Source organism: Coenobita brevimanus, chromosome 71 (assembly GCF_032717465.1).
Source record: "Coenobita brevimanus isolate Jiangsu-jjx chromosome 71, ASM3271746v2, whole genome shotgun sequence".
Taxonomy (NCBI): domain Eukaryota; kingdom Metazoa; phylum Arthropoda; class Malacostraca; order Decapoda; family Coenobitidae; genus Coenobita; species Coenobita brevimanus.
Genome location: NC_137024.1, coordinates 3063235 through 3090072, shown reverse-complemented (window position 1 = coordinate 3090072; position 26838 = coordinate 3063235). Strand labels below are relative to the sequence as shown.

Sequence of the window (26838 nt, the reverse complement as noted above, 5' to 3'; positions counted from 1 at the left end):
GTAACATTGGCCTGGTGCTACACAATGTATAGGCCTACTGTAGCACAATGCTTGGCTGAGAGGTGACGATAACATGGGGGGGGTGGAAGCACATGTGAACGAGTGGAAAAGACAGAGCTTTGAAGGGATGGCGGGACCGCAACTGAACCAAAACAATGCTCTGCACGCTGGGGGCTGTCATCTTGCCTGAAAAAAGCAACTGTCACCTTGCATGTGCCTGGCGCTTTGTACGAAATTTTCCGAGGGCAATATCATTACAGCGGGAAATTCATCGGAAATCAGTTTTTGGAGTGGAACTTTTCTATTATCATTGTAGCGAATTATCGTAAACCAAATCAACATAAAACGAGTAGTGACTGTGTATATATATATATATATATATATATATATATATATATATATATATATATTTTCTGCACATACAGCCAATCTATGACTGTCAGTATTATACCTTTACCATACCCAATGGACAAAAGGGGGGGAGGTTAGGGAGGTGGAGGGGGTTTGGGGGAGTCTCAGACGGGAGTAAGTGTGGCCGACACACACACCCAATACGGTCTAGAGGCTGCATGGGGGAGTAGTTTGGGTGGGAGGGGACACAGAGGGAAGGATCCAATGAGACAAAAGGAGGTGGGGAGATGGCATTGGGGGGGGGTCCCTCCCCACACCCAGGGAGGGAGCTGGATTATGCCTCCTGCCGCCTGATCTCTTAGTTTCCATTTGTTAGGTACCATTTACGACATAAAAGAGGCAAGGTAACAGCTCTCCAGTTATTTGCATCCTGTCTACAATCGTGGTACATAGGACTTCATGTACCAAGTTAGGAAAACCATGATTGTGGTACATAGGATTTTAGGGGTTAAGGAGGGGGTTAGGTTGAGTCAAAAAAAAAAAAAAAAAAAAAAAAAAAAAAAAAAAAAAAAAATCAAGTACAAAAGGAGAAACTAATCAGATGTCTGCCCAACTGAATGGGCTACATTCTCATTTATTCATCATTCAAACCCCATGCCTACTGACTCCACCTCACAGATATAATTATCCACACTTATGGGCTTCATTCCACCTACTAGCTGGAGTCAACCCAATGACAATCACTTCACTAGGAAAGACGAGGGGTGTCACTCCCTTGTTATACACTCCTCTGTACCAAATTCCTCCAACCTTGCTTGATCCACTGTCAGTTCCATAGCCTCATTACCCTCCATATGTTACTTTCTCACACATTTACAGTATCTACTTACCTTCTTGGGCTACCATCCCTTCAAACTCACTAAAATATACCCTCACCAGCACTCTGTTCACAACCACTCTCTCCACATGATCATACCATTTAAGCACACTCTTTGATTCTGGTGTCCAAAAACTTCTTTAGTGTACAGTACATATATCATCAATTACATTATTCCCTATTCTATCCACTCTCTGTACTCCACACACATAAAAAAAAAACTACTCTTTACTTTTTATTTTCATGCCACACCATAATCTCACATCCCTAAGTTAACACAGACTCCAAAATGACTTCATGCAAGTCTTTCACAGCTGCCACACTCAGACTCGTTGCCATTGGTAAGAATATAAAAACAATGACTTACCGTTTTGTGACCCCCTCCACTCTCTCCACAATTTCTTCACTCATGAAGTGACTGGCTGCAGCAAATGACTGGGCCACTTCCCGTGCCTGGTCCACTTCACTCTGGTGTGCAGCAACATCTGCTTCCAGCTGTTGGTGCTTCTTCAGCAGATTCTGCACAGAGGTCAGGTCTCGCCCATGGTCCTCAGATTGCAACTGTGTCTCTGTGTCCTCCATCCATGACTCCAGGTCATCCAGAGTGCGATTGAAGAGTAGAGCCTGCAAGAGATGCCAGTTTTATAAACTGGACTATAGTTTTTGGCCACAATATGCACTAGGGCAGAATACATGAGTTTGCTCATTTTGTAATGCTGATGCTAACATACAGGGTGGTCTGTACATTGTTCTTGCTACCTTGGCTGGCTCCCACAGACAACCCATGTGCTACTTTTTAATTTTCAAACGTAAATTAGTCTACAAAACCAAGATTATCAAACGCATTAGATGGTCAAAATTTAGATCAGTTACAGGTAAAAGAACATGGTTTGAAACACTGCTTCTCTAGGTAAACTGCCATAAATAAAAAAAACATGGTCAAGTTTAAATGAATACTTTCTGGTCTTGAAAGTAACACAGTCATAAGCAGGATGGATGGTTTCATTTAATTTTGTTTGTAATAGGTCCAACAAACTTGCACGCAACAGTATTGGTCACTAAATGATGTTTTTTCTAGCTGCTTGATCTACGGCAGCCTCTCTATTCAGTCCCTTGACTCCCTTATCTCTGAAATCACTCTCAAGGACCTTAACCCAAATCTTTCTCAGTCTGCCTCTCACTGCTGTCCTTTATGTTCACATCTCTCACCCTCTGCACCCAGCTGTCATCCTCCATCCTCTCCACATACCCAAACCATTTCAATCTCTACTCCTTCTCATCACATCACTAATACATTCAAGTTCCAAATTTCCTCTAAAATTTCCATTTGCAGTCCTACTCCCCTCATGCCTGTCATTCAAGAATGCACCACACATCTCATCATTCTTAACTTTTAATGCCTGAGCCTATGAATATCCTCCTCCTTTACCCCAAGCCTCACAACCAGTCTGCACTACATTTCTAACAATGGCTGCACACAAGGATCCCTTGGCATGGAGGGGAAGCCCTTTCATTGACAGGAGAGAAAACAAGTCCCTTAACTTCTTCCAACCGTGCCTTATCATTGTTATCGAGCTGGCTCTAGCCCATACATACTGTAACAAAATTCTACACACGCTCATGAGACTCTCCACAAACATTAATCTTTTCCCATCCCCCTGCTTCTGTATGTTCTCCTTTACATACTGCACACTCAAAATTAGCATTATTTAAGCTTACCTTCATTACCAAAACATCTCATACATTCACTTATGACAAACACTGCACAAAATGGCATCCCTGTCCCATACCCTTGTGGCAAGCTGTGAACAGCCATACTCCTCCTTTGACAGTATAACCACTTGCCCTAGATGTTATCACATTTTATCTGCATCTACTCTCAGACCCTAGTGGTACGTGGTGGAAACAATCATCCACTAACTTAAAGTAGTGCTGTTTGTTTCTTCCAAAGATGATTTTACACTGAGTGACAAGCCTAATGGTTTCCTGTAATCCAGGAAACCATTTAAAATGCTGGGTGATAACCTAAAACCAACTAAAAGGGAAGGAGGAGAAAGCAGCCTACTACTGGTGCCCTTGTTAACTAGATGGAGACACTAATACTGTCTATTCAGGAGCCAAACCTCCACACTCTCCCTCACTGGCTGCTGTGGCAAGGCACTGTCCACTGAAAGGGAACATCAGTTCACTGCATGAGATGGCGATGCAGAGACATTTGTTTGCCTGTGGTTGATGAATCTGCTTGGGTAAACAGACCAGGATCACTGTACAACTACTACTACTACTATTCTTAAACCCCTGTGCCCCATTCCATCTCTCAACCTCATAAATCTCTCCTCTGCCACACTGTCATCCTCCGTGATCAACACAAGATTTTCAGTATACAACATCTCCCATGGAAGTGCAGTTCTGTAATTATTTGAGAGAGCTTCAAGCACCATGATAAACTAAAAAGGTCTTAAAATTAACCCCTGATGCACACCAACATTCTAGAAAAAGTTTATCACTCAACCTCTGCACACTATCACCTAGGTACAAGCACCCTCATACACTGCCATAACTACACCAACTAAATCATTCTTTAATCCCAAGCTTTCTCACTGCCCACTGTACCACCCCCCTGGACACTCTGTCAAATGACTTATCCCAATTAACAAAAACAATACAACTCTCTTTCCCTTCCTATGTATTTTTTCTAAAGCTGTCAGACAATGAATATTGCATCTGTGGTTTCTTTGCCTAGCATAAACCAAAACTGCACCTCATCAACGTTCACTTCTTTTCTTTATGGTACTACCTCTCAGGGATGACAGCAGCTAACCAACAGCTACCACGAGTTACACTAGATCGTATTTTGTTCAACTGAAAACTTACCCAGTATATTAAAGTGAATCATGGTAACAAAGTTACCCAGTTGCAGTCAACACACTATACTGCACAATCTAATCAAGACATAATAAGATATATAGAACCAAGGCAGTATGCAAGGATCATAAAGTACTAGACACTGTCCATAAATTTTTGACAAAGATAAGCAGCAATGTACTGTAATACACTTTACCTGGTAGGCATCATGTAGTCTTTCCTTCTTTAACAGAGAAGAATCTTGGAGCTGCTTCCACAGGGAGTCAAGACCATCCAGACGAGCCTGAATCTCTTGTTCAGCATAGTGGCCATTCGCAATAAGGCTTTCCCCTAATGGAGAGTGTTCAGATGAAAACTATTCAACAAAGCATGTACTAAATGCTGCTTAAACCTTTATTTGCTGTGGCTTTCCATCAGCAGAATAAGATCACCATACTGAGAATAAAGACATAAATGTGTCCAATTTCTTGAAGTCTTAATATATCACTATACACCAACATGTATATGGAAGAGGAAGTAATACCTACAAGCAACAAAATATGCCACCACCACCACCACCACCTTTAAGATCATGATCACTGTCATTATCATCATTCATACACTATTGCCCCCCTTCCTCACCCCAAAAACAAGGCAGACAGAATCCACAAATAGAAAATGGAAAATACACATACACAAAAAGAATACTGTTTACTAAATGGGCCACATTAATTCTCTCACCATTCATTCTTTCCAATTATCAATCGCACTCCACAGGTGAGAGCTATACATTTTTTTTTAATGTATTGTACTTAACATATATACCTATGAGATATAAACCATTCCATCAACTGCAGAGTTAAAACATGGGTGCAGTTCTAGCTGAGTAAACTTCCACACACAATTTCTCCATCTGTTTCTATCCTTCACCATTCTTCTGCTTCCCTAACTTCCATACCCCACTTTCTCACAAATTTCTGTATAAATATCCAGCCAGTCTATTATAAACCTCCAAGTTTCTTCCCACCTTTACACTTACTTACACGTAATCTTTTTCACCATCATGTTCATGTCCATTTGCTTTATATGAATATACCATACCATGTAGGTACATCATCATCATCATCATCCAGACATCCTTTCCCATCCCAGGCAAAGTAAGGAGTAGCAATGTCCAGACAGTCCAAAACCGCCCAATCTAATGGGCCACGCTTCCATTCACTCATCATTCAAGCCCCAGGAATTCTGGCTCTATCGGATACGCCAAAAACATTCACCACATTCTGTAGCTTCACATAAACGTATCCGACAGAGTCAATACAGATGCAATCACGTTATAAAGGGGTGCTAAATCCCTGATCATGCACTTTTCCTCACAATTTTCATCCAGCCAGCTCGATTTCTTATCAGTTCCCTAGCCTCACTGACTTCCAAACCTCTCTTCCTCACACACTCATCCACCATATCTCTCCACCTTCTCCTTGGCCTACCTCATCTCCTCCCTCCTTCAAATTCGCTCAGATATACCTTTTTCACCACTCTATTGTTATCCATTCTCTCCACATAACCATACCATCTCAGTACCAAGTACACTTTCTTTGATTCTGGTGTCCACAGACTTCCATGTAGGTACAAACTCTTCTAATCTCTGATCCATATCCATTCTTCACATCTTTCATGAATCTATTTTTTATTCTGTACTCTATATGCAACCCACAGATATTCCTTAACCGTCCTATTTCCACCGATCTCAATCATTATTTTACAAGTTAATCACATATGGATGTGAACTCACATACTACCTTGATGTAGTTCTGCTGAAGCATCTGTATCAGTACTTGGTCTTTTGTTTTATATCAAGGCCTTCATACCACCAGCCAGATATTTTCATAAGTCGTTCTACTCTACACTTCCTTTACACACATCTCTCTTTTTAATCACTGCATCATATGATTTTGTATTGTATCACTTATAAAGGCTCCAATATGCTTGCATACATTTGTCTTGGTCACCTAATGGTGGCTCTCCATTCTGCTCATTCTCTGACTGAATCCCTATTCAGTCCCTTATCCCTGAGGTCAGTCACAGCTATGACACTGTGTTCTTACCTTACCTAATTGTTCTTACCTAATTGTATCTTTACAGGAATGAGTCAAGCTCGTACTGTCCCGTGTCTTAAACCATATTTATCGTACATATCCTTAAATTTGTGAATTGTTTTGGCACACACCATTTCATTCGGTAGTGCATTCCATTGATCAATTGCTCTGTTTGGGAAACTGAATTTCCTTACGTCTTTATCACCTCTCTTCTTATGCAGTTTTTTGCAGTGTCCTCTTGCTGATGCTTCTCCATATGTTAAGTAATCATTTATGTCTATTTTCTCCTTTCCTGATAAGCACTTATATGGCATTATCATGTCACCTCTTTTCCTTCTCTCCTGTAGTGTTGGTAGATTTAGTTTATTTAGTCTTTCTTCGTAGCTTAGGTCCCTTAAGCTTGGTATCCATCTTGTAGCGGTCCTTTGAACTTTTTCAATCTTGTCTATATGCTTTTTGAGATGAGGACTCCAGACTACTGATGCATATTCCAGGGTTGGTCTAATGAATGATGTTATTATCCTTCTTAGCATGTCTTCATTTATATATGTGAATGCTATTCTCATATTTGCAAGCAGTGTATACATGTTCCGTACCTTCTTGCTGATGTGGTCAGCCGGAGATAGTCTGTTATTGATAATCACACCTAGGTCTTTCTCTCTTTCTGATGTGTATAGGGTTTTATTTCCTAACTTATAATCCCAATCAGGTCTTTTTCCACTTTTACCAAACTTGATTACATGACACTTGTCCACATTGAATTCCATTTGCCATGTACTACTCCATTCATGAAGTTTATTTAATTCTTCTTGTAGCTCCCTACAAGAGTCTGTGCTAGTAATTCTCCTTTGTATTTTTGCATCATCTGCAAACATATTCAGATAGCTCTCATTTCCAGTGTTACTGTTTATATCATTTATATACACTAAAAACATGATTGGTGCCAGCACTGAACCCTGTGGTACTCCACTAGTCACTTCTTTCCATGATGAGTAGTTTCCTCTTAGTACTGTCCTCATTTCTCTTTTTATGAGAAAGTCTTGCATCCGACAAAACAGTTTGCCTCGAATTCCTCCTTGATGGTACAGTTTCCATAAAAGTCTTTGGTGTGGTACTGTGTCAAAAGCTTTCTTGAAATCTAAATAGATACTGTCCACCCATCCTTCCCTTTCCTGTACTGTGTTTGTTACTCTGTCATAGTAGCTCAACAGATTAGTAACACATGATTTTCCTTTTCTGAAACCAAACTGTCTTTCTGTTATCATACTGTGTTCTTCTAGATGATTTACCCAAGCTTTTCTCATAAGTTTTTCTAATACCTTGCTTACAACACTGGTCAGTGATACTGGTCGGTAGTTGAGAGGATTTTGTCTATTTCCTTTCTTGAATAAGGGGACAATATTTGCTTTTTTCCAAATATCAGGTAGTTTTCTTTGACTCAAGGATTTCTTGAAAATTAAAAATAATGGTTTACTTAACTCCTTTGCACATTCTCGTAATACCCAACATGAAATTTCATCAGGACCATTTGCTTTTCCTCTGTCTAATCTACTTAACTCTTCCTGTATTACTTTTTCTGCTATTTGTATATCTGGTAGTATGTGTGGACATGCGTGTTCCACATAGTCCCTCTCAAAATTTTTTTCTTCTGTAAAAACTAATTGGAAATTCTTATTTAGTGCTTCACAAATATCTTTCTCTTGTGTATAAGTGATTCCCTCGTCCGTAATGGATTGTATTATATCTTTTACTTTGGTTTTGCTTCTGATATAGCTGTAAAACAGCTTTGGTTGATCACTACTTTTATTTATTATATCCTCCTCAAACTGTTTTTGGGCTTCCCTCCTTATTCTTGTATAGTCGTTTCTTGCCTGTTTGTAATTATTATACGCCCTTTCACTATTGTGTCTTCTGTATCTATTCCACAACAAATCTCTTCTTTCTTTTGATTTTTTACATTCTGTATTGGACCATTTCTGTATTTTCTTATCTGCTTCTTTGTGCTCTGGGATGTACTTCTGGACTCCTATTTCATAAAATTCACAAAATTTTTTATATACAGCATTTAAATCTTGTCCTCTAAGCTCATTTTCCCAATCAACTTCTAAGAAATACTTCTTTAGGTCTTGATCTATCTATCTATTGCCAGACGCCTCAATCCCGTTTGGGGTGGCCACAAACAAATCGCCTCCAAGTCGCCCTGTCCCCCGCCATTTCACTGCCCTGCTCCCAACTCACACCCCCCTCTCTCATATACCTCTCCACCCCATCCCTCCATCTCATCCTCGGCCTCCCCCTCCCTCTTCCCCCCTCCACCTCACTCACATACACCTTCTTCGTCAGTCTTTCACCCTCCATCCTCTCCACATGGCCAAACCACCTCAGTGTGTTCCTCATAACGCTTCCTATCACATCCACATCCACACCACAACGCTCCTTTATTTCTTCATTCGTCAGCCTGTCTCTCCACGTGACTCCACAGGCTCCTCTTAAATAACTCATTTCCATTGCTCTCACTCTTGACTTGTGTCCTTCCAACAATGTCCAAGCTTCACTTCCGTACGTTAGAGTTGGTATCACAATACTGTCATGTGGTAACTTTTTCACTTCCATGCTCACTTCCCTGTTTCTTATCACTGCTTTCAAAGAACCAGCAACCTTTCTTCCCTGCTGTATAATTCTTGATAATTTCCCTTTTTATAGTTTAGGCTCTTTTTGTAACTGTCATTGCTGTTTACTATGTCATATGCTATCCTGAAGTTATAATTTAGTACTGCATGATCGCTTTTGCCGAGTGAAGGGTGATATATTAAACTGTCAATATCATTTTCTTGCCTAGTAAATATTAGATCTAGCACTGAAGGTACATCAAGTCCTCTTTTTCTGGTGGTTTCCCTCACATGTTGCGTTAAGAAAAACTCTTGTACGAGATCCAGGAGCTTTTGGTCCCAACAGCTTTCTTGGCTATTTATATCTAGAGTCTATCTATCTATCTATCTATTGCCAGACGCCTCAATCCCGTTTGGGGTGGCCACAAACAAATCGCCTCCAAGTCGCCCTGTCCCCCGCCATTTCACTGCCCTGCTCCCAACTCACACCCCCCTCTCTCATATACCTCTCCACCCCATCCCTCCATCTCATCCTCGGCCTCCCCCTCCCTCTTCCCCCCTCCACCTCACTCACATACACTCTCTTCGTCAGTCTTTCACCCTCCATCCTCTCCATGTGGCCAATTTATATTTATATTTGTATTGAAGTCCCCAGTTAGTATAATTCTTTCCGATTTCTCTTCCATTTTATGTAGCAATGATCTTATACTCTGAAATGTACTCTCTGCCAGGTCCTCATATTCGTCTCTTTCCCATGTGTTTGATCTGGGTGGCATGTACAAATTGGCTACAATTACTTTACCTTCAGATGTGTCGATCTCTACTGCAATCAGTTCTACTTGTGATGGTATATCTAGTTTTATTTCTTTGACTTTTAGATTTTTCTTAGTTAATATTATAATTCCTCCTCCTTTTTTTAAATTTCTGTCTCTTCTCCATATATTGTATTCCTCTAAGTTTAGTATGTCATTGGATATCCTTGGTGTTAATTTTGTCTCAGTTAGGCATATTATTTGTGGTTCATTTTCTCTGACATAATCATTCATCCCTAGTAATTTAGATACCATTCCATTCACATTTGAGTACATCAACTTTATCATCTTGTTTATATACTTGTCATGACATGGTTCTACTACCTTCCTCCTTTTTCTTCCATCCTGTTTGTGTACCACTTTCGTACTTGCAATCCTATTACTTTGTAAAAAAAAATTCTTCTTCTCCTCTTCTGATCTTCCCTCATTTTTTGTTTTTGCTTCCTCCCTTTTCTCTTTCAGTAATTCCAGTTCCTCTTGTGTTAGGCATCTTTTTATCCATACATTTTTGAACTCCTCTTTTTCCATAAGATTCTTTGCATTTTTTAGTATCTCTTCCACAGTGTTTACACTCTGGAAGGTCACCTTTAGAGGTCTTGTCTTGCTTTTCTCGTATTTCCCTAACCTTTTGTGTTCCTCTATGTCTTTACTACAGATTTCCTCTGATACTTCTTTCAGTAAGCTCATTACATTTGCCATCTCCTTTTTGTCTCTAGTGATCTTGTTTTTAACTTCTTCCTCTTCTATACCAGTGATTACTATTGATTTGTTTATCTCTACTGAATCTCTGACTAACTTTGGATTGTTTTGGATTATTCTTTTCACTTCCTTTTTAATGCTTTTTTCCTCCACCCTTGTTTCTAAGTCTTTCTTTACTTTCACCATTTCAGCATATGTGGTTTCTACATCATTTTTGTAGCTTTGCACAGCTTCATTCACCTGTGTTATCTTCTCAATATCACTGCTCTGGTCCATAAGACTGCTTGCTTGCCTAATTGTCTCTGTGTTATTTTTGAACTCTTCCATAACACTCTCATGATTGACTACTGTACTTGCCATTTCACTCACTTTCTTCCTAAGCGTACTCAATTCCACTGTTAGTTCACTGATGGTTGTGTCTTTCTTATTGGCCTCCCTTCCTAGTTTTTCTATCTCTTCCTTTTGCAAGTGCATTTGCTTCTTTATTTCATCCATTTCATTTTTGAAAGCCATTTCTAGTTTGTGTACACGTTCAACCAGTCTATTGTGAGTCTCCACTTCAACCAGTTCTTGGTAGAAATCATCATTTTGCTGTTTACTTTTATCCCTTTTCTTTTCCAATTTGTTTTACTGAAGTATGTATCCATTTTGTAATACTAAATGAACAGAGTATGTACTTACAGAGTATGCACTTTCCCCGTGTTGCTGTAGTCTAAACAAACCCAGCTGACTCAGTGCATTTTTTTTTTCCTCGTGGTTCTTTGTTGTTTGAACCAGTCTTGTTTAAACTTATTATTTCTTTTCCTTTTAATAATGAAAAATCATTTAGTCTAACCTGGTACAGAGCTTGACTCATTCAAAGATACTAATTTAGGTAATGCCACTGGTCGTGTTGGTAGGCTACGGAGCGCCAACGACAAACGTCTACCTCCGATGACTCCGTGTGTGTGTGTGTGTGTGTGTGTGTGTGTGTTGGTGGTTAATGGAATTACTCTAGTTCTCAGGTGTATAGCATAAAGTACATTTAAAGTACAGAAAAAGAAAGAAATAATGTGTAGTCTGTTATTCTTGGATGGGGAACCAAGATTCCGAGAATCTGAATGCATGAATGATTATGTGACTCATTTCACTGGACAAACCTTTAAAGGTACTGTACTCCCACCTTCACGCTTCTCTTTCTGAACTACACCTCACCCTACCTTTAGGTGCAAATGCAGGGTTGAAAATGAAGTATTAAGTGGCAAGTGTAAAGGAAGTGCATCAAGGGAAAAAAATAATAATACAAGAACTGAGTGTTTCTGCTCTGAGATGGTAACAAGATTTTGAAGACTTGGATGACAGGTGGTTCTTTTCACTGGGGATGCTCTTTGTGAATTCTCTTATAATGTGCTCTTTTTTTAAATACTAGATTCTATCTCACCCTTCTTTTAAGGTGGAAATTAGGGTTGGGATAATGATGATGACAGTAAAATACTGGTGCTGGGATACACAATGAAGCTGGAGCTCAACCTTCCTTGTACACTGATATTTTCCTCAGATATGGAATGACATACTAAGCATGAAAAATCACATTCATGAGAAGCCCAAACCCCGGTTTCTCTCTATTATGACGTAATGGAGTGAATATTGTGTGTGTTCCATCTACACTGCTGTCCTCCCAGCCACCTAGTCCCTCTCTGGGCATGCTGAACCAAAAAGAAGGCAGACGTGGAAATGAATGTGAGAATTCTTCACTGGCATATCACCACACCAGTAGGCACCATCTCAAGAAAACACGGATGATTCTTACATAAATTTTACAATCATGAAATAGTTTCAGGATCTCCTTCCCCAAATCATGGCAGTGTCCTTTCTTCAAGTGCCTAAAAAACTCCGAATGGAGAAAGAATGGGTTTCTGACACTGCAATACTGATTTTATTTTTCATTCAAGATTATTCACCAATGTAAACTTTATCTTAATTTACACTCTCCTGTGCTACTGTATCAAAAGCATGTTAACTGAATAATTAAAAAAATCATACCTTCATGTGTGACTGCTGTAACTCTCCCAGAGTTAGCTAGCACCTCAGCCTCAAATGCACCATGCTTCTGTATTTTTGACTGAAGATTAGTGGGGTCTCTGTAACTCTCATCACAGGCAACTTGTAGCTTTTCAGAAATCCATCCTTCCACTTCATACACATTTCTTAGGAACTGCTGCAGGGACTTTGACTCTTCCAGCTTCTTTCCTCTAAGCCTGGCTTTGTTCTTAAGGTTGTCTCTCTTGTTAGTGATAACTTTAAGGCGACGACTAATGCCATCACTATCATAGTGGTCCTTTTGCAGGAGCTCTGCTCCAAACTTCTCCAGCTGCTCTATTTTGTTGCCTTGTGCTTCAAATGTCTTTTCAAAGCTCTCATGTTTCTTTATCAGGTCTTCCACAGATGCCAAGGAATCCTGCAGAAAACAAAGAATCATGCTTAACAATACTTTGATTTTACTAAATGATTAATTATGTATATTCATTCATTTCATTCATTGCCAGACGCCATGTATCCCAAACGGGGTGGCCAAGGGCTTAGAGTTAATTGTTTTACAGGGAGGGGCACTAATATTAACTGTTGAATATACAGTTTCCACTCTATCTGTGACAACTGTACTAAATCATGTCTTGCCACACTGAGAAGTTTGTAACAAAATACTTCCTGAGGATTTCTTGAACCCTTCTTTATCTTTTAGTAGCATGGTCTACATCATCTAAAGCTGTACAATTATGTCTCCAGCTCTGAAGTTTAGTGCAATGTCTATTAGATGTTACTATAATTAACAAAGTTCCTCCTGGTCTTCAAAAAATACTACAAAATCAGTTTTGTGAAATGCAAGTTTTACATTTTAAAAAATTATGTATGATACTCTACAGCTCCATGCTCAGCAGATTAATCAGTACTTCTTAATAATGTGGGTATAATATTAAAGTTTATTCTAATCAACACTTCTGACTACCAACATATTACACAAATGGATACTGTACACTAGCATCATAACTGCAAGGGAAAATTGCACGCTTGTACATCTTGCTTACCTATGGGGAATCATTAATTATCTGATATTATTACATCATTATTTAAGAAACTGTTGTACTGCAGAAATATTTGTTCACATACAGGCACATACTTACATCATAAATATTTTCAATTTTCTGAAGCATGTTCATGAAACAAAATAAAGAGCATAATGTCATTAATTATCCAATAAAACCAATGAGAGAGAGAGAGAGAGAGAGAGAATATCCTACATCATCAAACAGGTTACCAATACCAGTCTAGGGTTATGCACATGTGGATCTTTAAATTAAGGCACTAAACTTCAGCACACTGCAAATTCTATATCTTTATATTTGTCTATATTTGCTTCAGTCCATATTAGGTCAAATGCAGGACCAAAGCTTCTCCTCGGAGAGAGATCATTAACCAGAGTTAGCCATTCTCCATGATGGCTAAATGGGGATATGGTGTCTAGAGGAACTCTGATGCATGTACAGTTTTATACAGGTGTTGTAATGGTAATATTTGTGAGTGTTGGAATCTGTATGTGCCAAGGGTAGAACTGACAGGCTATGAACACATTCATATTAAGGGACACACAGTACTACCATCATCTACTTTACATGTCAACCAAGACTTAGGTTTGACCTCTAGATTTAGGGCAAATATTGCATGATATGGGCAGCTCCGTTACATCACCATCATCATCCGGACCTCCTTTCCCATCCTACAGCAAGGTGAGGAGTAGCAACGTCCAGACAGCCCAAGTTTACCCAATCCAATGGGCCATGCCTCCATTCACTTTTCATTCAAGCCCCACGAAACCTGGCTCTATCTGATACGCCAAAAAACTTTCACCACATTCTGTAGCTTCAAATAAACGTCAAATGCTGTCACGTTAAAAAGGGGTGCCAAATCCCTATCATGCCCTTCTTCTCACATCATCATCCAGCCAGCTTGATCACTTGGCAGTCCCCTAGCCTCACCGACTTCCGTACCTCTTTTCCTCACAAACTCATCCACCATATCCCTCCACCTTCTCCTTGACCTACCTTGCCTCCTTCCTCTCCAAATTCATTCAGATATATCTTTTTCACCACTCTATTTTTATCCATTCTCTCCACATGACCATTCTAACTCAGAGCTCTTTCTTCAATTCTGGTGTCCACAGACTTCCTCACCCCGCATCTTTCACGAAATCATATTATTTTGTATCCACTCGCCGTACTCTACATACATACATTCCTCAGCAGTCCCATCTCCACTGCTCTCACTCTTGACTTGTCATTTTCATGCCACACCATAGTCTCACCCATATGTGAAAGTTGGCACTAACACTCCTTCAAGCAAGCCTCGTGGAGCTGCAACACTCAAGTCTGTTTCTTATCAAGGACTTCATAGCACCACCTACTTTCCTTCCTTCTCTCACTCTACTTTCCACTTCTTTAGCAAATTTTCCTCTCATTTCTATCACTGTACACAGGTATTTGAACTTTCACCAATATGTTTCTCTCCATTCACAGTAACATCAAGCTAACAGTAGCTCTGCTCTCTCTCTTCCCGTTCATCATGCTTTCAAAATATTCCTTCCATCTGGTCCTTACTTCATCTCCAAGGGCTAATAATCTACCACTAATTCCTTCAAACTTTCACATTTCTTTCCACTGTCAGTTCTACATTTTCACACCTTTCCAGAATAACTCCCTACTTTCAGAGTAATTTGTATTCATTTTTCTAACTAGATCATCATTTACTTCCTTATTTTTTCTCCTTCACTAGTCTCTTTACATGCTTCTTGCCCTCAATATATTCAGTTATTTCAACTGAACCCCTGTCCTGAATCCACTCTAGCCACTTCTTCCTCTTTTCCTCCACTGCTCTCTTAACTTCTTCATCCCACCATGGTGTACCTTTCTTCTTTGTTGTTACTCATGCCACACCACACTTTGCTTTAGGATTCCTAATTAAGCAATCCCTAAATGCACTTCACAGACTGTCAAAATTGATTTCATGCCAATTCTGATTCCAACTCCTCCCCTACTTTGGTCCTATATTCATCTGGTAATTCTTTGATCCTCATCTTCTCAACTTTCAGTCTTTCTCCCTGACTGTTCCTCTCTCTCCTAGTCCACCTTACTCCCCTCAGCTTGATCTTGCATACCACAATCATATGATCTGACAGGCCTTCAGCAACCATTCCCAGCATCGACCCCTCTACGAGCGCTTAATCAATCAGGCTCTTCTCAACATGATCCGTGTTCCCTCTATATCATGTATATTTAAGTACATCTTTGTGTCCGAAATACAAGTTAGACATGCACAACCTCCTTTCCTGACACATATCCTTCAGTCGCTTTGCAAATACACCCAGCCTTCGTTTTGCAACCGATCATTATTCGGCAATCTGTTGTTCTGACATAAATCTATACCTTTTTTTGTTGTTCAACATGGTTATCCTAGCCATTTCAACATTCAAACCACGCACTGCCAGACAGACATGAGCTGCTTTAGTCTCCTGTGCTCTGCCCTGCTGATCGGTTGCCCCTCTATCCGTCTGCATTTCTGCCTGACCATGCGGAATACTTCAGCACCACCATGGCTCCACCCAATACTCCTACTATTACCCCTTCCAAGCACAGCCATGTGCTCACCAACCTTAGCGAGTGTTTTACCATTGCATGGTCAGGTGACGATTGCTCCAATGATTAACGAATGCTCTTAATGAACGATACCATTTTGGCACCAGTTTTACATAATGTACATCTTAGTTTGCTCTAAGTTAGGTAAGTTATAATCATTAGGGGTCCTGGGGGTGAGGCCCACCAATTAGGTTTCAGTGCTTCCAGTTAGGCTTCCACTGCTATTAATATTTATGGTTTTAAACTGCATACATCAAAGTTTGTCTGGTGTGGTGACATGTCCAGTCGGCGAGATCGGCAATAAACATGCTATCAAAGGCATTCAGGCGGTTTTCTGTAATATCATTAAGCAGGTATATTTCGTTTGCTCTCCAATATTTTTCTGATCAAAAATCAAATGTCAATCATCTGAGATGTATGTAGTAATAATAATAATTTTCCTTGAGAACACAGATCTATAAGAAAACATTTCAGATCTGTGTTGCTTTCATTCATATTTACCAGCATTTTTCCCATCTTTATTGAATATTTTCTGAATGATGAAGGAGGTCAGGAACCTAACCCCCTATTTCTTAATCTTATGGGAAAAATAGGTTCGTTATTCGACCAATTTGTTATTCAACCACTTTTTATGGAATGCATCCCTGTCGAATAGAGGGGGAGAGGTGTACAGTAAATCCTAAACATACTATATGTCACATTTAAGTTCCAAACTATCACAACCTTTTGTATACCTGGTAGTGTTAATTGGGGGAAATTAATGAATAGTGTTATGGGTAACAATGTAACACTAATTAGGGAACCTTTATACAGCTTACTGTGGACATAACTGCAAGACATAAAAAATGGAAATGTTCATACCGTATTATGCTCTACTGCACTACCAAAACCAGATTAGATGTAAAACTGCTGGCCAAGTTATGAAGCAGCTAAACTGCAGCAAACTTATTAAACTCTCTTGGTGAGGGTCTGTGGACCTTACATGACGATAAGTGATTGTGTCAGTGGTGAGTACCACAGGTGTATAATGGTGTATGGTGTCAAATTATAGCGAGACTGTACACATCACATGCTTTATGTTCTTACAAGTTTACACAGTGCAAAGTGGCAAGGGGTATGTAGCCTACACGTGCTTCAAAATGATCGTATTCACTCTAAAACAGAATAATCCTATGTGACAAATGAAAAGTGAAGGTTTTCTTCTAAAAATGAGAGGTTAACTTTTAAAGGTTGTCTTATAGACATGTACTGTATGAACTAAACATGTAACATCCTGTTGGCACGCAACATTGTTGAGGCACAGCCCAGACACCTGAAGCACAATTCTGAGGCTGGTTGCATTAGACACGTTTTTTAAGACATCATCAACAGAAAACACATCAGTAATTAAAAAGTGCTTAGAGAGTGCATACCTCCAGCAATGCCATTAAAAAGGATCTGGGTCTGGATCTGCCCCCAAATTTAACCCATTCTTTCTTGGTCCATGGCCCACCTTTCCACAAAATTTCAATGAAATTCACTGAGAACTCTTGGAGGTATTGTGTGGGATACTCCAGATCCACCTCCAAATTTAATCATTTCTTCCTTGGCTCATGGCCCACCCTCCCACAAAGTTTCACCAAAATTTTTTCATAACCTTTTGAGTATCTCAGATCCATTCCTTAATCTAATCGATTCTTTCTTGGTTCATGGTCCACCTTCCCGCAAAATTTCATTGAAATTTATTGAGAACTTATGGAGATACTGTGTAGGATACCCTGGGACTGGCCCAAAATTTAATCATTTGTTCCTTGGCCCATGGCCAACCCTTTCACAAAATTTCATCAAAATCTGTTCATAACTTTTTGAGTAATCCTGCTGACAGACAGACAGACAAACAAACAAACAAACCAATGCAGGGTAAATTATAATCTCCTTGGTGGAGGTAATGATAAGACACTGATAACTTACTCCAACATCATCATTATTGAGGAAGGCTTCTTTGTTGGCCAGCCAGGAGTTTGCCTGCTCAGTCATTTCCAGGAACAATTGCAGTTGGTGTGCCTGACTCAACACACGCTGCCGCTCACTCCAGAACACAATCACCTGCAATAAATATTATATCAGTCATTCAATCACTGATATGTTTGTACCTTTTTCATCCTAAAACTATTTGCTAACTAAAAATTGAGTCACAATCATCACTACACCTGTACATTTTTCTTCAGTAAATATGGAGATCTGTGAATTAATATTTCATAATTTTAACATAGAAAATAGTAAAATAATTTCATAAACAGAGTACCATAATTAAAAATGTGACATACCTTATTTTCTACTTCACTGAGTGTTTCTAAGTTCTGTTGGATGGTCTGTTTTGCAAAATGATCATCAGCTATAAGTTTCCTCCCAAACTGCTGCAACGCTTTGAACACTTCTTTGCGGCCATCAATTTCTGCCTGCAAGAATATGCATACAACACACCACTAGTACTAAAAACTTGTCAATGCTCACTTCATACACAGTTTTCCATGACAAAAGAGGTATACATCAAGAAACTAGAAAATACGGAATTAAAGGAACCTAACTAGTCTGCTCTGTAACTTAAACCATACATTCATTCTCACATCATCATTTCAGTAACACCACTGAGGTATAAGCTTTCAATCATATGGCAAAGTTAGGAATGCAAGCTCTGTCATGAGGCTTCCAGCAAATTTAATTAATTCAATTCTTTCATCTGATTGATCCTTAACATCGCAGTAAGAACTTTATTACCAATTTTCATTACCAAACTGAAGAGTTTTAGAGTGTATTCACATTAACAGAACTTTATTACAAAATTTCATTACCAAGTTGAAGACTTTAAGAGTATAATCACCTTCACATGTTTACTGGAAATTTTTCTCAGAGAAAAAATATTCATCTACTGTCTGCCAGAATACAACTCTTAGCCCGACCAATGAAATGCAAGAAAAAAAATCCATCTACCAGTAGACTATAATTTGAACCCTTGGTTATAGTGCACTTGGTTATGGCAGTTTTTGTTACAAATGCAACACAAAAAGCTGCACTCCTGCCACTATCGTGCTTTTCTCGCCTCAAGAACGTTGTTATCGTGCACCTAAGCTGGTTTCTGCTGGCAACGATGGTGCAGTGTCCATGGTTTCTGATTGCTTTGAAGGATTCCAAGATGAGGCCTTATTTGAGTTACTCCCAGGTGGTGGAGACTGCTAACTTTCCACCCCCTGCCTCTGAACCACTTCCCTCAGGTCTCTCTGTCATGTGTGTTCCTTCCTTATTGTGCCTTTTCCATCATTTTCTATTAACCTAACGAAGTCTGTGTTTTTCTGATACTTACCATAAGATTATTTATGTATTTAGAGGGTCTAAATTTTTGTACAAGGGAAAATTTGGGCTTGCACTTGGGATGCTTGGTACCAATTACGATAAATCCCATAGGTTCTGTGCTTTTCTTATTGCAAAGATTCATTATAACATGCAATGCTCAGTACCAATTGTGTGCAATAATCAAGGGATCACTGTATCTGCCTTATTTAATACCAGATGATCTAAGAGCTTACCTTCTTTTCCTGGTGACTCTGTAAGATTGCCTCAGCTTCAGTGATGTTAGTGGGGAGTGGCGAGGCATTCATTCGATTCACAATGTCTTCGCCCCATCTTTCCAGTTCCCTAAGGTCTGCTTGGAACTTGTGCAGTGTGTAGGAGAGTGTCAGTTTCTCCTTCCTGCCATAAGATCCTTCACACAGCCTTGACCATGCTTCTAATACCTCTGCTTGCTTTCTCAATATAGGCTCTCGCTTGTCTGGATATTTTCTGGCGAGATTATGAGCATCTTTTTCATGTTCTTTAATCTTGTTCTCAATAGCAGACATGTCACGGATTATTGTCTCCTGCTTCCGCTGCAAAGTTTCAACCTGAGTCAAGTCTTTGCCTGTGTCATCATTAGCAAGAATAACTGCCTTCTCACTAATACGATCTTTTGTGTCATCAATGTCTCTATTAAAAGCATGTATTTCAAGTGCTCCTGCCAAATCTGACCGATATCTATCAATGGCTCCCTTGAGTGCTTGCCACCTGTAAAATAAAATGCAGTATTAAAGTAAAAATAGTTAAACTTTCACTTAAAACTATCAGCTTGTAGTTCAGGATAGGCAGCTTACATTTAGGACTAAAATTATAGTACCAGTAATAGTAACAGTTGCAACCCATGGCTCATCTGCCCATGAACCCAGTGAACTGTAGACCAAAGTTGCCCTTCATACATAGTCTGCCATCCTCCTTTCTGGGGATATGGAGGGTAATGAGGGTCATTTGCATAATCAGGCAGCTCCAATACTGAAGTTGCTCTTCTTATGCAGTCTGCCATCCTCCTTTCAGGGAATATGGGGGGTACTAAGGGACATTTGTATATCAGGAAGCTCCACTGCTTAGTCTTATCAATGCCATCACAGGATGTCCCTCTCCAGCACCACTACAATGATAAATGACCATAAAAGGATCCTCACTTGTGATTGAGCTCATTCTTCCTCTGGCGAACAGACTTGTTGTCACCACATCCCTGTCTGATGATCTTGTCAGCAAGCTTGTTGATGTTTGTAAACCTCGTGTCATCCACCCTCATGTCCGAGTCCACATCATCCAATTTGCGGTGCAATGCCATACAGTGCTCATAGTCCTTACCCAAGTCCCCAGCTTGCACCATCATCTCCTGAGCACAAAAAAAGAAAGAAAAAAAAAAAAATCATTCCAAAAACATCTGCAACAATTTGTCACAAAAATAATTAAGCTTATTGTGAGTGGCATTTATGAGGAAATAATTTCACCTATGCCAGATACTCAAGTTAGACAGCACTGTAACTGAAACATGTCAGAAGGGCCTACCTTGTCCCTTATCCAAGCATCAACTTTGTCCATTTGTGTATTGAACTCAAGAATATCCTGAGCTTCCTCAAGGCCCCGTGAGTGATTTTCTGCATCCAGCACAAGTCTGGTCCACCTCTCAACCAACTGATCAACTTCTTCCTTGATCTGGGATGATGACTTGTGTTTCTTGTTCACCAAAATAGCACCTGTAATTGACAACACTGTTCAGTACAAAAACTAAGCTAAAACTATCCCACAAGCACCTGTATAGTACAATATGAAAGGGAAAAGCTTGCATCACGGAATGGAGGGTACGAGGATAATAATGAAAGATGAAGGATGGAGTACAGTATTTCAACAAATGAATAATTAATAATCCAGCAAATACAAATGAACTACCTCCCCTACAAGTAAGACAGAATGTTGCCTCCTTGCATAAGTTCTGAGACACTTTTATAGCAAAGTCTCAGATGAAGTTGAATCCACTACGCCACCTCTCCATGCCTTCCCACATGCTACATAGGCATTTGGTTGCACTCATGACCGTTACACAGCCATTATGATGAACTCCTGTCTAAAAAAGTTCATTCATTCCATGAACTGCTTCTCTCTGAAACTTGCTTGCTTCCCCAGATTAGCTTCCCCCAAAACTTCAACCTACAACAGTTGAAGTCCAACTGTTACAGATTTTTTTTATGAACAGAGGACACCTGTAACCTGATGTATGATTTTTTTTTTTTTTTTTTTCCCCCCCACCTTGAAAAAAAATGTCACTGCCACATTTTTTGTACTTTTTCCAAAACTGCTTCTTAACTTCAGAGCAGATTACATTCATCTTCTGTTGAAATTTATCATTAATTTTCATCACCATTTCTTTTGATGATGATGATGATTATGGCATTTGTGATGGTGGTGGTATGAATGTGGAGATACTGTACTGATGATGAAGAAGACAATGATACATGGACACAGCTTAGTTTAGTTCTAACTTTACGGCAAGGTATAAACAGAATGCACTGTGCAGTTCAGTTACTCACCTTTCTCTGTAATTTCTTTAATTCTACTCTCATGAGCCTGGAGTTCTGCCATGAATGCCTGATGTTTTTGCAGTTTCCTGACCTTGTCATCAAAGCTGGTTACTTCTCCCTTCAGTCGTTCAGCTTCAAGGTGATTTGCTTTTTCATCAATCCACATGTTAGCGTCCCGAGCATCTCTAATAAACTGCGCATACAGATGAGCATCTTCAAGTTGTCTTTTCCGGGCCCTTGTGTGTGTGGAGGGGGGAGGGTATTAATACCAACAAATAAGAATGATTATGGTAATGTATACTGCTTAATACTGGACAGAATAAAGATTACGCTATTTAATGACCTACTGAGAATTCACAACAAAAAAGGTGCTTGGAGCTAATGAATTAAAATATTAATCTGAATTACCAAAAGTATGCTACACCATACTACTATACAAACTGTACTGTACCATCATAAATATGAAGGAACATTTAGAGAGTACAACACTTGCATCTTACATATGACCCACGAGCTAATCTATCTATCTATCTATTGCCAGACGCCTCAATCCCGTTTGGGGTGGCCACAAACAAATCGCCTCCAAGTCGCCCTGTCCCCCGCCATTTCACTCCCCTGCTCCCAACTCACACCCCCCTCTCTCATATACCTCTCCACCCCATCTCTCCATCTCATCCTCGGCCTCCCCCTCCCTCTTTCCCCCTCCACCTCACTCACAAACACTCTCTTCATCAGTCTTTCACCCTCCATCCTCTCCACATGGCCAAACCACCTCAGTGTGTTCCTCATAACGCTTCCTATCACATCCACATCAACACCACAACGCTCCTTTATATCCTCATTCGTCAGCCTGTCTCTCCATGTGACTCCACAGGCTCCTCTTAAATAACTCATTTCCACGGCTCTCACTCTTGACTTGTGTCCTTCCAACAATGTCCAAGCTTCACTTCCGTACGTTAGAGTTGGTATCACAATACTGTCATGTAGTAACTTTTTCACTTCCATGCTCACTTCCCTGTTTCTTATCACTGCTTTCAAAGAACCAGCAACCTTTCTTCCCTGCTGTACCCTTTCAAGCACTTCACCCTCCAAACCTCCATCCTTACTCATCACACTACCCAAATACTTAAACGTACTCACATTTTCCAATTCCTCACCATCCAACCTCGCTGTACATTCACTGACTTCACCTCTCTCAAAGACCATCACTTTACTCTTCCCTACATTCACCTTTAGATTTCGTTTCCTACACACTCTCTCAAACTCATCCACCAAGCCTTGCAGCTCTCCTTCGTCTTCACTCAACAACACGGTATCATCTGCAAACAACAGTACAGGGAGTTTCCAAACACTATCCTCTCTCACCAGGGCCACTCCAACATCCACTACCCTACCTTGTACCTCTTTTATTACCCCATCCATGTACAGATTGAACAACCATGGAGACATGACACATCCCTGTTTCAACCCAACTTTCAAAGAGAAAAATTCACTTAGTTCACCATCCACACGCACTGCAGCCTTCGCACCATCGTACATACTCTTCACAGCATTCAACAACTTCCCATCTATTCCATATATTCTTAACACTTTCCACAATCCTAGTCTATCCACCCTGTCATATGCTTTCTCCAAATCCATGAAAGCCGCATACAACTTCTTTCCCTTCTCTAGAAACTTTTCCACTAAAGATCTGAGAATGAATATCTGATCTACACAACCTCTTCCCTTCCTAAAGCCTCCCTGTTCTTCTCCAACTAATTTCTCTGTTCTTTCTCTAACTCTGTCAATAAGTATCCTACCATACACTTTTCCTATTATACTAAGAAGACAAATGCCCCTATGATTACCACACACTTCTTTTTCCCCTTTTCCTTTGTACAAGGGAATAATTATACCTGACTTCCAATCCTCCGGGACTCTACCTTCCTCCCAGGCCAATCTGCACATCTTCCACATCCATTCTACTACTATCTCTCCCCCATGCTTCAACATTTCACCACACACTCCATCAATTCCTGGGGCTTTCCCTGATTTAACTTTCTTCATTGCTTCCACAACTTCTATCCTACTGATTTCTTCCTGCCTTCTCATCTCCCTCCTTCTCCCATTTTGACTTTACCTTGTGACCTTCACCTCTAACCTACTGTTTTCAATATCAAATCCCACCATCCTTGGCTGACTCAGTCCTTATACCATGGCCAGACTGAATACAAACCGAGTTACAGGAGTTTAACATTTGATCTTGCCTGGTGACCCTGATCTCTGATGGACTGTCCAAAACACTGAATCCCTTCATCCTTGATTTACACTCAAACCCTTCAATAGAATTTAGTCTAAATTATATAAACACTGCTTACAATGACTTTGGTATGTGTCCTTGTTTTGAAAAACATACCTGTCTCACCCCAACACTGATGCTGAATCAGTTATTCAGACATCCATAAAGTTTTAAACATGCCTCACCATCATAAAAATTTTTTTACAACAATCAACATTTTCCATCCACACCTTCCTTACATTAAACTTTCTTGTATGTCCTCCTATTCACTCTATCATAAGCTTTTACCAGGTTCATAAATGCCTTAAATACTCTCTAGTGCTTTTCACAAGCTTCCTCTACTATTTTCCTTAATGCAAACATCTAATCCATGCATCCCCTATCATTTTGGGTGATCTTAATGTCCACAGTGTAGAATGGTTATTGCATTGTGCCAGGACTTATGATATTGGTCTAGAACAGGAGCCATTTGCAGAATCATTTAATTTCATGCAAATGGTAAAACAACCAACCTGAATACCAAATAATCCAGACCACATTGTTTATCTCTTGGACATATTCCTGACAAAAAACCCAGATCAATACAGGACAGAGGTACTGTTACTGCTTGGATCCTGAAACAACAATCTCATCAGAGCCTCATAGGTCAATTGCCCCAAACCTCCCCATCCTGAACCAGTCAGGGTGACTAGGTGGCACTTTGATAGGGCAGACTGGGATGGATTTAGAAATTGTCTAGCTGATATTCCATGGCAGTCTTTCTTCTCAACTGAAATCAATTCTATCTAGTCCACACTAATGACTTAATACAACCTGGTATGGAATTGTTCATACCCGGTCAACAATTTACTATAAGATTTCACTCTCCAAAACGATTCGACAGCAATTATAACTTTTACATAAAGTAAACAACTACCAAATCCCTCAATCAATTTAAAATTACTAGATACCACACAAAAACAGTAATAAAACTCACCAAATCAAACCCTCTTGACAACCAAGCATCCAAACTATTAAATCATCCCTCCATCATTCAATCCTATGTTGCCCAATGAGGTGCATAGGAGCCCACAGCTAGGCAAGTCGGTCCTGACATTTAAGATGAAAATGACCAGCCTCACTCATCCCTGAGTGGCATTACATGAGCAATAAACCCCAACCACCCCTTGGATAAAAACATTCACCGGCTCAATCCGAATGGAGCACCGTAATTACCCACTAAACCACCAGGCGCAAAAATTTGGTTATATGGTTACCACTCAGCAAAGTAAATGGTTTCCTGGTGTACAGGAAACCATTTGGCTTGTCACTCATTGTACAGTCCCCTGTAGACAGAAGGAAGAGGAAAGAATGAAGAAAAGGAAGACAGAAGAGGAAGGATGGAAAAGAATGAAGGAAAAGAAGAAAGGACAGGTACCTGAGAGCACCATTACATTGAGTGAGTGGATGGTGCTATTCCAAATCCGATGAGAACCTTCTCCAAACAGCAATCACTCAAAAGTAGGCTATATTTTCCCCAATAATCCATACTGCTGCACTGGTTTGGATATTTCTCCCTTCTGGTAATGGGAGGTGACATAAAATAACTAGTGGAATCAAATCTTCCCTTACCGAAACATCAACTTAATTTTTAAATGATATTTGTGGAGGTGGCGGCGACCATCATCCACTCACTTGATGTAGTGCTGCCTACTTCTTCCATAGCCTGTATCATTCTTTTTCTGTGCCTGTCCTCCTCTCTTCCTGTTTCTCCCATCTTTCCTGTCACTTCTTATTGCTTTTCTTTCCTTCACAGGTGGCTTTACATTGAGTGACAAGCCTAATGGTTTCCTGTAAGCCAAGAAACCATTTACAATGCTGGGTGGTAACCATATAACCAAACCATACGTGCTCTCTACGTGTCAACAAGTGGGTTGGTGGAGGGTTAGTGTCCCTCCTCGTAAAACAACTAACTCAAAGTCAAATGGCCACCCCTTATGGGATTATGGCATCTGGCAGTAGATAGAATAGATAGATAGATATTTGTGGAGTGGTAACTATTCACTAACAACTGTTCATCAAATTCATATCCACTGGCTATCTCAGGAAGCATTGGGTTCAACTGACCAAATACACAGGACCCAACAAACCAGTTTTCACCATGATTACCACCACCAATGTAGCAATAATTACAATTTTCTGGTTTAACTTACTTTGTATTATCCTTGACCCGTGTGCGTCTCATCACCACCTCATCAATGCGTTTTTTGATGTGTGGGGAATCAAAATGATTCTGCTCAATCAGTTTTGCGCCATGACTCTTCAAACTGTCCAGCTTTTCATCCTGGGCATTCACCAGTTTCTCAAAGGCATCATGTTTCTTTACCTGTAAAAGATTATAATTCCAATATAATGTTCTGTATTTTTGTATAACATCTACATATTACCTAACAGTTTTACAACTGCTCTAACCACAATAACACTGCATAACTATTCTGGCATTACAATATGGATATGGTTATACACAGAATAAACAGGAAGTATGGCTCATCATCACCGTCACCAGTCCAACACTCCCACAAACAAAGGGAGTGAATGGGATCCAGAAACAGGAAAATGAAATCACATATATAGAACGGTCATCATTAATGATTTAGAAAGGTCCATATCCTTAACAGTTTATCAAAGAAGTCCCTCTCTGATTTGCTTAAGCCTGACATTTAAAATATC

General features: G+C 39.9%; 1 protein-coding gene across 1 annotated transcript in view; it reads right to left on the bottom strand.

The window, feature by feature from the left end:
• kst (spectrin beta chain, non-erythrocytic 5 kst) overlaps nt 1-26838 on the bottom strand; it is a 211455-nt gene that overhangs the window by 97063 nt on the left and 87554 nt on the right. Inside the window, exons 33-42 of the mRNA XM_080277991.1 lie at nt 26322-26494; nt 21858-22084; nt 20839-21026; nt 20463-20665; nt 19518-20031; nt 18261-18392; nt 17905-18039; nt 12314-12728; nt 4290-4423; nt 1596-1852 (exon numbers count right to left, since the gene is read on the bottom strand). Coding sequence (XP_080134117.1) covers nt 1596-1852; nt 4290-4423; nt 12314-12728; nt 17905-18039; nt 18261-18392; nt 19518-20031; nt 20463-20665; nt 20839-21026; nt 21858-22084; nt 26322-26494 — 2378 coding nt within the window. The remainder of the gene's footprint in view (nt 1-1595; nt 1853-4289; nt 4424-12313; nt 12729-17904; nt 18040-18260; nt 18393-19517; nt 20032-20462; nt 20666-20838; nt 21027-21857; nt 22085-26321; nt 26495-26838) is intronic.